Here is a 12221-nt window from a genome sequence, read left to right as displayed (position 1 = left end):
AATATATTCAGTTTGCAACCTGATGGAGGTCAGTATAGATGGACTAATACAACAAGTCCCACACACAGCTAGAAGCCCAATATTTTTTCAGAGCTAGATGCAGACAAAAAATTATTTTGAATTTGCAACCTGATGGAGGTCAGTATAGATGGACTAATAGAGAAAGTCCCACACACTGCTAGAAGGCCACATATTTTTTCAGAGGTAGATGCAGAAAAAAATATATTCAGTTTGCAACCTGATGGAGGTCTGTATAGATGGATTAATAGAACAAGTCCCACACACAGCTAGAAGCCCAATATTTTTTCAGAGGTAGATGCAGAAAAAAATATATTCAGTTTGCAACCTGATGGAGGTCAGTATAGATGGACTAATACAACAAGTCCCACACACAGCTAGAAGGCCAAATATTTTTTCAGAGCTAGATGCAGATAAAAATTATATTCAATTTGCAACCTGATGGAGGTCAGTATAGATGGACTAATAGAACAAGTCCCACACACAGCTAGAAGCCCAAATATTTTTTCAGAGGTACTGTAGATGCAGATAAAAATTATTTTTAATTTGAAACCTGATGGAGGTCAGTATAGATGGACTAATACAACAAGTCCCACACACAGCTAGAAGCCCAATATTTTTTCAGAGCTAGATGCAGACAAAAAATTATTTTGAATTTGCAACCTGATGGAGGTCATTATAGATGGACTAATAGAATGATGCTATGCCCAAAAGATTTTACTTCACTAGGTGCAGTAAAAAAATTGGTATTCTATACACAGGTGGTATATCTTGCAACACAGATAGGCTACTCCACTGACTAACACACTCTGCAATAGGCCAAAAAGGATTAGCTTTGCTCTATAGATTCAGCCAAATGCTGTGAAGAAAACTTGCACAGCACTGGCACAGACCTGCCTGGCAAAAACTGATAGGAACTCATGTAACCTAGTCCTGAAAAGGACTCCAATTACAATTAGTCTTTACTCCCACAACCTATCTATTTAAGAGCACAGACCTGCCTGATAAAAGTCGTAGGAAATGATGTAACCTAGTCCTTAAAAGGACTGCAATCACAACTATTCCCTACTCCCAAGCTATCTGTAGATTTGTGCGAAAATTGGCTTGAAATTAACAAGGTATAGCGCACACAGCAACAGCGGTGCCGTCTAACACGCAGCTGCAGCAGTGAGAAAATGGTGGCGACGGGGAAAATGGCTTGGTCTTATAGGGCAAGGACATGTGACATACACTGCCAATGACACATGCCCTTGCTTGTGTGAAAAAAAGCACTTCGCTCCGTGTGTGCGCTGCTGATAGGCTGACAGATTGCACCTCCCCACTGTAAATGCGGGAAAGAGAAAAAAAAAATGGAGATCTTCATTGTTCCTGCAGAGATCCATCCCCTGCCCCTCCCCCCACCCCGCTGTACACTCAAACTGCGTATTAACATTAATTTTCATCATTACTGAGAAAAAATCCAGTTATGATTTTGGTGCACGAACAGTTATCGAACATAACCTCGAACAGCCGAATTTTTCTCAAATTGTTCGTGTTCGCCGAACGGCTCGAACACCGCCCAAAACAGCTCGAATTTGAGATTGGCGAACAGTTCGAGTAGAACAACGCTCATCTCTAATGCTGACATTGATTTAGCTAGGAATTCTGGGTGATTTCAGCTGTGACACTTGCAGTATGGTACATAAAACTATGGAATGTAATACGGACTGGAACTCTGGATCGGTGCACGATAAGTAATGCAACGTATTCACAAAGCTACTCCCTCTAAATGTACATGTGTGCACTATGTTGTTCCATTAGGGCACATTTCAAAATGGATTATGAATCTTGGCTCCAGTAAAACTGATCCATAGAGGGGTTATCCCCCATCCACAAAATAACTAGGTGTTCCAATCACTGGGACCCCTACAAATCCTGAGAGTGCGATGCTTAGCCCTTTTTGTGATTGGAACAGTTGTGCCTGACTGTGGCAGTGGTGGTCACACATACTCACTACTATTGGCATAGACCGATAGAAGTGAATAGAGTAGTGGGCGCACATTCATTAGCACACTACGGGACTTTCGAACCCCTCCTTTCAGGAGCAATTGGGGTCTTTACTGTTTTTCCCTAGCCAGAGAGAGAATAATATTGTGCAAGGTACACCAATGTTCAAGGTATGTCACAGCTGCAGGCCATTAACGGGAAGCCCAGGTGGCCATGCAAAGCGACATTAGTTCGCTCACTGATGCTTTAGCACTGTGGGACATTGTGTTAGACATTTTTTTTCTTTTGTGTCGATGGTGGCTCAGTGGTTAGCACTGAAGCTTTGCAGCGCTGGGGTCCTGGGTTCAAATTCGACCAAGTACAACATCTGCAAGGAGTTTGTATGTTCTCCCCGTGTTTGTGTGGGTTTCCTCCGGTTTCCTCCAACATTCCAAAGATATACTGATAGGGAATGTAGATTGTGAGCCCCAATGGAGACAGAGCCCATAATGTCCGTAAAGTGCCGTGGAATTAATAGCGCTATATAAATAAGTAAAATAAAAAAATAAGTGTTCAAATTTGGAACTGCGAATATCAGGAAATTTGATTCAAACTCAGTCCTCTGTGGATTGATCCACTCACCTCTAGTAGTAAATCCTGTTGACTCATTTCATGACAATGCTTATATTTAGTTATATGTCCTATATACTATACATGATCCACAGCGTCATGCCTTTTAAATCAGCAAACCATTCCTTTGAAATTGCTTATCTATCTCTGTTTTCCTTTGCAGTTCCTTCCTCACCTTCAAATCCTCGGGTATACAAGTTGCAAAATGCAAGTGTGTTTGACACAACACATGTTGGATTGGAGTTAAGATGGGATACTCCAATAAGGAGCAATGGCGTACTAACAAACTTTGCGGTTTCCTACAGAGTGATAAATGAAAGTGTTGCCCAAGCAGTTAGTGTGTGGGTTACTGCGAATACCACAGCATTGACATTTATTCTCCATGGTGTAAGACCAGGACTACTTCTTCAGTTTCAGGTAAAACCTCTTGTTGAACTCTTTACTAAATTAGTTAGTTTATCAGTCTTTCTCAGCTGGACACAGAGTCTGTAGGTCCTCAAATACAATACAAGTATCTGTCTCTTTGTGCATTTTGAAATCTATATTACACATAAAATCTAAAGAGGCATAGCAGGGAGGTTTTTGGGTTTGGGCTTGTCAATCACAGCTGTGCTCCATAGTAATCATTATCTACAGTGGATATAAAAAGTCTACACAAATTTGTTAAAATGACAGGTTTTTGACATGTAAAAAAATCATACCAAGAAAGATCATTTAAGAAATTTTTCCACCTTTAATGTCACCCATAATAAGTACAAATCCAAGTGTGAACATCCTCTTATAATTGGGAATGTGGTTGTGTTCAGAATTAGCAAATACGTTAAATAATAGTCAGTACACCGCTGCCATCATTTATAGTGATTTTGATTAACTCCCTGTAAAGTTTAGCTGTTCCAGTAGGATTTTCTTGACATTTTCAAAGTTACATTTTCCAACAAAAGCTCTGGTCCGTAAAAAGCTTACAGCACAGTAAAGGGATCTCATTGTTGCAAGTCATCAGTCAGGAGAAGGATGCAAAAAATTTCCAAGGAATTAGATTTATCATGAACTTTGCTACGACAGTCACCAAGAAATGGCTTAAATTTGGGACAACAGTGACATTACCTAGAATTGGAGATCCCTCAAAATTTGATGAAAAGACAATAAGAAAATTGGTCTGTGAGGCTGCCAATAGCTCTAGAGCAACCTTAAAGTAGCTGCAGTAATTTCTGACAAGTATTAATTGTGTACCGCACATGACATCGATCTCCCAAATTTTTCATCCAGTATGTCTGGCCTGTAGGGTGGCAAGATGTAAGCCATTTATTACAAAGAAGAACATCAAAGCTCAGCTATGTTGTGCCAAAACCTACATCAAGTGTGCCAAAAGCATGGTGAAAACGTGTTATGATCTGATGAGACCAAGGTTGAATTTTTTGGCCATAATTTCAAAAAGTATTTTTGTTGCAAAGCCCACACTGCACACTACCAAAAAAACACCATACCCAAAGTGAAGAATAGTGGAGCAGCAGTTTGCAACAAAACCTTTAGACCTCTGCTAAAAAGCTGAAGGTAAAGAGTAATTTCACATTTCAACACAGCAATGACCCTAAGTATACTGCTAAATCAACAAAAGAATGGCTTCTCCAGAAGATCAAAGTTTTGAAATGGCCCAGCCATAGTCCAGATCTTAATCTAAATAAATATCTGTGTGTTGAGCTGAAGAGGGCTGTATACAGGAGATGCCCTCACAAGCCACAGTGAAGCATGGTGGAGGCAGCATTATGCTTTGGGGCTGTTTTTTTAGCAGCTGGAATTGGAACTTTAGTCAATATGTATTTAAGTATGAACAGTTCCAAATATTAGTCAATTTTGCAACAGAAGCTGAAGATGAAGAGGAATTTCACCTTTCAACATGACAATGACCTTAAGCATACCACTAAATCAGCAAAAAAACAGCGTCTCTAGAAAAAAGATCAAAGATTAGGAATGGCATAGCCAGAGTTCAGACCTGAATAAAGGTTAAAATCTGTGGGTTGATCTAAAGAGAACTGTACACAGGAGATAACCTCACAATTTTTTAAAGATATGTTTATTTATGCAATCACATTATTTTGGTTCTTTATTTTTCATTTTCCACCCAAAGATATTTCAGTTTATTTTTTTAATTGGATTTTACAGATTATAAGTGACATTAAGTTGGAAAAAGTTCTGAAATTCTTCTTCTTGATATGATTATACAAGGCTGGGTAATGTGGAGTGGTGGCTGAGTAATGTAGGGTGGTCTGGCCTGTGGCTGCACATATGCTATTGGCAGCTCACCTGATGTAATTGTAGGGGCGTTGATAATGGGCTGTTATACGGACAGAGATACCTCTCACTTAATGGTGTGAATGGCACCCTATGCAAGATGTTTGGAGGGTTAATAAGTGGTTGTTTTATTAGTATTTTGCACTTGTGCTGCCCCTGCCTTTATCATGGGAGATCTACTGCATTCTGTTGTGCGTTTGTGTCTGGACATGGTATTGTAAGTATCGCTGCTAGTTCTCTTTTTCATTGATGTTTATAATTTATTTTTAGTCCTTTTTTCAGTAAATTGTGTAGAGTTACAGCAGAGCTGAGTTATGTATAACTACAGATTCTCCCAGATCTCATTTCATGGCAGTCAGTGTGAGGGGAGGGTCAGAGGTGACAGCACTGTGAGATGAGATCTTAAAGGGTTTATAATAATACAAAACTCAGCTCTGATCCCTACATAGTAGCTGCAGAGATCAGTGAAGAGAGGAGGACGTGTTCTTTTCTTCTGAACATTGCTGCTTGCTTATAATTTGTCCAACTCATGCAGTGGAAGAAGTACATGCACCCAGAGACAAATCTCTGATTACACTCAGCAGAACTATAACATAAATTATAAACTAAACTTAACAAACTAATAGCTCGGCAACAGAGAGGAGAAATAAAAAAAAAAAAAAAAACTATATTTGTTCAGCTCTGTAGTCACTATTTCATGATGTGGCCACTTTAACATACTAAAATTGGTGAAAGGTCCTTTTTAATAAATTCCCCTTAGATTTTTCCATCAGGTAGACCACATCTTAAATCATGTATACTTTTATAATTTGTCTGCTTTTACAAAATAATGCAAAACATTCTGCTGCACATCTCAGGACATCCAGTATCCTGTGCAATCTTCCCTCATCCCTTCTTGTTCTGTGTATTCATATGTAAATTTTTCCTAAGCAGACACCCCTCACTCTGGGATGTCTTTACCCATTTACAGTACGTCTAAGTAATTTTAATTCTAAGTATGAATACAATACACAGTCATCAAGCCATAGAATCAGAAAAAGCTGTCATAAAAATCATACAGCTTAAACAATGTTAACACTTGGGTTCAGACTTTTGGAATTAATGTCCAAAACCCAATGAATTACTGATGGAGACTGATGCAGAGTAATTCCATTGATTACAGTTGGATATGGGCCTTTATTTATAGTCATGGCCGAAAGTGTTGGCACCTTTGAAATTGTTCAAGAAAATTATTTCCTCCAGAAAATTATTGCAATTACACATGTTTTGTTATACACATGTTTATTTCCTTTGTGTCTATTGGAACAACACAAAAAAAACTGAGAAAAAAAGACATTCTTTTGCAAACTGCTCCAGGTCTCTCATATTTGAAGGGTGCCTTCTCCCAACAGCAATTATAAGATCTCTCCACAGGTGTTCAATGGGATTTAGGTCTGGACTCATTGCTGGCCACTTCAGAACTCTCCAACACTTTGTTTCCATCCATCTCTTGGTGCTTTTTGAAGTATGTTTGGGGTCATTGTCCAATGACTTAGGACACAAACTCAGATTTCTGACACTGGGCACTGTATTGCGACCCAAAATCCTTTATAATCTTCAGTTTTCATGATGCCTTGCACACAGTCAAGGCACCCAGTGCCAGAGGCAGCAAAACACCCCCAAAACATCTTTGAACCTCCACCATATTTGAATGTAGGTACTGTGTTCTTTTCTTTGTTGGCCTAATTCCGTTTTCGGTAAACAGTAGAATACTGTGCTTTACCAAAAAGTTCTATTTTGGTCTGATATGTCCACAAGACCCTTTTGCGGAAGGATTTTGGCTTACGTACATTTTGGCATACTGCAGTCTAGATTTTTTATGTCTCTGTGTCAGCAGTAAGGTCCTCCTGGGGCTCCTGCCTTAGCACTTCATTTACTTCAAGTGTCAACAGATAGTTTGCGCTGACACTGATGCTCTGGCTGCAGGACAGCTTGAATTTCCTTGGAACTTGATTAGGGTTGCTTATCCACCATCTGGTACATTCTGCATTGAAACCTTTGATCAATTTTTCTCTGACGTCCAGGTACAGGGAGATTAGCTACAGTGCCATGGGTTGTAAACTTCTTGATTTATGTTGCGCACCGTGGACAAAGGAACATCAAGATCTCTGGAGATGGCATTGTAATCTTGAGATTGTTGATATTTTTCAACAGTTTTGGTTCTCAAATCCTCAGACAGTTCTCTTCTCTTTCTGTTCTCCATGCTTTGTTCTGCACACACAGACGCACATACAAATATTTAGTCAACTTCTCCCCTTTTTAATCTGGTTTAAGGAGTGATTTTCATATTGCACACACCTGTTACTTGCCACAGGTGAGTTTAAATGATCATCATATGCTTGAAACAAAGTTGTTTGCCCACAATAATGGAAAGGTGTCAAGAATTTTGGCCAATTTGCCTTTTTTCTCAGTTTTTTGTGTTGCTCCAATACACAGAAAGGAAATAAACATGTGTATAACAAAACATGTATAATTGCAATAATTTTCTGGGAGCAATACTTCACTTTCTGGAACAATTTCATGGGTGCCAACACTTTCGGCCATGAATGTATAACAGTTGTGCAAAAAAAAAAAAAAAATCGGAGTATTAAAATTATTGATAATGTTGTGGTGTTATAGGTACAAGCATACACTTCTGTTGGACCTGGACCATTTTCTGAAATGGCAGAAGCATTCATCTCGGGTAAAATATTAACTATTTTTAAACATTTATTGTACCTGTTGAATATTGCAATATTATAATTATTCACTGCATAAAGGAGATGTAACAGCACTCTTTGTAGGATTGTTATATTTATAGAATATAGTTAACAATATGACTTACATTGCCTTGAAAGAGTACTCATACCCTGTGAACTTTTACACATTTTTTCACGTTAGACCCACAAACTTAAATGTATTTTATTTGGAGTTTATGTGATACATCAACTCAAAGTAGCAAGTATGCTCTAGCTCAGTGAGATTGGATGGAGAGCATCTGTGAAAAATAATTTTTAAATCTTGCCACAGATTCTCAATCAGATTTAGGTCTGGAATTTGACTGGGCCATTCAAACACATGAATATGCTTTGGTCTAAACCATAAATGGGGAACCTTTTTTCTGCCAGGGGCCATTTGGATATACCATCCTTCGGGGACCGTACAAATTAATCAACTTGAAAAGTACTCAATTAAATGTTTGACCAAATATAATAAACTCACCCCTAATGTGATGGCTGGCGCTACTTCTCTTTAGTGCAGCATCGGATTTGCGTCAGTCTGGAGCTCAGGCAACTCTCTGCGATGATAAGTATTGTAAAGAACTCGTAACAGTAAGTTGTACCGAACACAGATTTATATTAGACTGCAAGTCTCCTCACATTGGGTAATTCATCCCTGTTCACTTTGCATTTTTAAAACTCAAGCAGTGGAATATCGGCAGCATACATCAAATAGAAGACTGCTGTATATACACCACATAGGAGACACAGAGACTGCTGTATACACATCACATAGGAGACTCAGAAAGCCCCAGTGTATCCTATGTGATGTATGTACTCCAGCCCCTGTGTCTCCTATGTGATGTATGTACAGCAGTCTCGGTGTCTGCTATGTGATGTATATACAGCAGTGTCAGTGTCTCCTATGTGATATATATATATATATATATATATATATTCAATAATAATAATAATAAAGGTAACACTCAAATAACACATCCTAGATCTGAATGAATTAAATATTCTCATTGAATACTTTGTTCTGTACAAAGTTGAATGGGCTGACAACAAAATCACACAAAAATATTCAATGGAAATCAAATTTATTAACCAACTGAGGCCTGGATTTGGATTCACCCCCAAAATGAAAGTGGAAAAACACACTACAGGCTGATCCAACTTTGATTTAATGTCCTTAAAACAAGTCAAAATGAGGCTCAATATTGTGTGTGGCCTCCACGTGCCTGTATGACCTCCCTACAATGCCTGGGCATGCTCCTGATGAGGTTGCGGATGGTCTCCTGTGGGATCTCCTCCCAGACCTGGACTAAAGCATCCGCCAGCTCCTGGACAGTCTGTGGTGCAACGTGACGTTGGTGGATGTGGAGCGATACATGATGTCCCAGATGTGCTCAATCGGATTCAGGCCTGGGGAATGGGCGGGCCAGTCCATAGCTTCAATGCCTTCATCTTGCAGAAACTGCTGACACACTCAAGCCACATGAGGTCTTGCATTGTCCTGCATTAGGAGGAACCTAGGGCCAACCTAGGGCCAACCGCACCAGCATATTGGCTCACAAGGGGTCTGAGGATCTCACCTCGGTACCTAATGGCAGTCAGGCTACCTCTGGCTGTCTCGCCCAGGGGGATATAGGGGACTCTGTACCCGGGCCTTTTACCTTGTTTAGGATGTCACGGCAGTCGGCTCCCGGGCCCGTACTCTGGGGTCTCTCTTGAAAAGGGGTTTTAGTGTACAGTTTGTCTCGTGACGCCACCTGTGGTTTCCGGTAATAGTTACCGGCGCTGCTGCAGACCTCCGGGGGTGATGGGATGGCAGCTGGGATGTTTCTGCTCCCCACAGGCGGAGCGGGCCCACGGGGCAGTGTAGGTGCAGATAGTGATGCTGGGCGTTGTAGTGCAGAAGAGATGGCGCAGCAGGAGTAACCGACAGAGACAGGAGATTCACTTCAGTACCTTTACTGGTGCGGATGTCAGGTACGGTCCAGGGTACTCGGTAGGAAGGGTGCACTTCTGGACTTTCACCAGTGAGTGGGTATAAGGCCTCCTGGTCCATTTCTTCCTCTCTTTAAGCTCCTGGCCAGCCTGCAACTATGCCTAGCTTCTGTGTTGTGTCGTTCTCTCACCTGTCGCTTGGTAGTAGGACCTTTCTCTGGCAACCACTATCCCTGGACGCCGGGGCCTTCGTGGTTCCTAGTCCTGTAAAGGGTTTAGCTTCAGGTCAACCAGGGATCTGTAATCCTCCTGGTATGCCGGTAATCCCTACTGGGTATAGAGGACCCTGTAGGCGCAGACCCGGTGTCCGGATTATGTCTTGGGGTGAGCCTGTGATGCTCCTCTGCCCCCTTAACTCCTTTCTCTTCTCTCCTTTCCTCTTTGCCTCTGGCCACACTCGAGGCCCTCAGAGCAGCAGCAGATCACGTGCTGCTTCTTCACTGCTCTCAGCGTCAGCACGCTCTCCTCAGACTAAGACTGACTACCTAACTCCACCCTCCAGTATATATATCCCTAACAGGGCTCCCTCTGGTGGTTTGAGGTGGAAGGGTGGAGGTGTCTGTTTGTAATGAGGGCCTCTTGTGGAGAAGTCCATCCATGCACCCTTTTGGGTCCTGTGGTACCTGTTGTAGCAGGGTGCCACATGGCGAGCACATGGAGGGCTGTGCGGCCCTTCAAAGAAATGCCACCCCACACCATTACTGACCCACTGCCAAACCGGTCATGCTGAAGGATGTTGCAGGCAGCAGATCGCTCTCCATGGCGTCTCCAGACTCTGTCATGTCTGTCACATGTGCTCAGTGTGAACCTGCTTTCATCTGTGAAGAGCACAAGGTGCCAGTGGCGACTTTGCCAATCCTGGTGTTCTGTGGCATTTCTACCTTGCCTGTAGTGTGTTTTTCCACTTTAATTTTATGGGTGACTCCAAATCCAGGCCTCCATTGGTTAATAAAGTTGATTTCCATTGATGATTTTTGTGTGATTTTGTTGTCAGCACATTCAACTTTGTACAAAACAGAGTATTCAGTGAGAATATTTAATTAATTCAGATCTAGGATGTGTTATTTGAGTGTTCCCTTTATTTTTTTGAGCAGTGAATATACATATACAGTACAGACCAAAAGTTTGGACACACCTTCTCATTTAAAGATTTTTCTGTATTTTCATGACTTTGAAAATTGTACATTCACACTGAAGGCATCAAAACTATGAATTAACACATGTGGAATTATATACTTAACAAAAAAGTGTGAAACAACTGAAAATATGTCTTATATTCTAGGTTCTTCAAAGTAGCCACCTTTTGCTTTGATGACTGCTTTGCACACTCTTGGCATTCTCTTGATGAGCTTCAAGAGGTAGTCACTGGAAATGGTCTTCCAACAATCTTGAAGGAGTTCCCAAAGATTCTTTGCACTTGTTGGCCCTTTTGCCTTCACTCTGCGGTCCAGCTCACCCCAAACCATCTCGATTGGGCTCAGGTCTGGTGACTATGGAGGCCAGGTCATCTGGCGTAGCACCCCATCACTCTCCTTCTTGGTCAAATAGCCCTTACACAACCTGGATGTGTGTTTGGGGTCATTATTCTGTTGAAAAATAAATGATGGTCCAACTAAACGCAAACCGGATGGAATAGCATTCCGCTGCAAGATGCTGTGGTAGCCATGCTGGTTCAGTATGCCTTCAATTTTGAATAAATCCCGAACAGTGTCACCAGCAAAGCACCCCCACATCATCACACCTCCTCCTCCATGCTTCACGGTGGGAACCAGACATGTAGAGTCCATCCATTCACCTTTTCTGCGTCGTACAAAGACACGGTGGTTGGAGCCAAAAATCTCAAATTTGGACTCATCATCCCAAAGCACAGATTTCCACTGGTCTTATGTCCATTCCTTGTGTTCTTTAGCCCAAACAAGTCTCTTCTGCTTGTTGCCTGTCCTTAGCAGTGGTTTCCAAGCACCTATTTTACCATGAAGGCCTGCTGCACAAAGTCTCCTCTTAACAGTTGTTGTAGAGATGTGTCTGCTGCTAGAACTCTGTGTGGCATTGACCTGGTCTCTAATCTGAGCTGCTGTTAACCTGCAATTTCTGAGGCTGGTGACTCGGATAAACTTATCCTCAGAAGCAGAGGTGACTCTTGGTCTTCCTTTCCTGGGGCGGTCCTCATGTGAGCCAGTTTCTTTGTAGCGCTTGATGGTTTCTGCAACTGCACTTGGGGACACTTTCAAAGTTTGCCCAATTTTTCGGACTGACTGACCTTCACTTCTTAAAGTAATGATGGCAACTCGTTTTTCTTTACTTAGCTGCTTTTTTCTTGCCATAATACAAATTCTAACAGTCTATTCAGTAGGACTATCAGCTGTGTATCCACCTGACTTCTGCACAACACAACTGATGGTCCCAACCCCATTTATAAGGCAATAAATCACACTTATTAAACCTTACAGGGCACACCCTGTGAAGTGAAAACCATTTCCGGTGACTACCTCTTGAAGCTCATCAAGAGAATGCCAAGAGTGTGCAAAGCAGTCATCAAAGCAAAAGGTGGCTACTTTGAAGAACCTA

The 12221-nt window shown here is 41.4% G+C and overlaps 1 protein-coding gene across 3 annotated transcripts in view; it reads left to right on the top strand.

Moving 5' to 3' along the window:
- Window positions 1-12221, top strand: part of ROS1 (ROS proto-oncogene 1, receptor tyrosine kinase) — a 422859-nt gene that overhangs the window by 215440 nt on the left and 195198 nt on the right. For all 3 annotated transcript variants that reach the window (XR_012318445.1, XM_073675912.1, XM_073675911.1), the window contains 2 exons: window positions 2777-3030; window positions 7561-7624. Coding sequence is in view for 2 of the 3 variants with exons in the window: in XM_073675912.1 (XP_073532013.1) it covers window positions 2777-3030; window positions 7561-7624 (318 nt within the window). In the remaining variant the exon portion in view is untranslated. The remainder of the gene's footprint in view (window positions 1-2776; window positions 3031-7560; window positions 7625-12221) is intronic.

The sequence above is a fragment of the Phyllobates terribilis genome, unplaced genomic scaffold (assembly GCF_046119375.1).
Source record: "Phyllobates terribilis strain yellow unplaced genomic scaffold, ASM4611937v1 Scaffold_3__8_contigs__length_932513732, whole genome shotgun sequence".
Lineage (NCBI taxonomy): Eukaryota > Metazoa > Chordata > Amphibia > Anura > Dendrobatidae > Phyllobates > Phyllobates terribilis.
The sequence above is the reverse complement of the archived record's forward strand: the minus strand, read 5'-3'. Positions and strand labels throughout refer to the sequence as shown.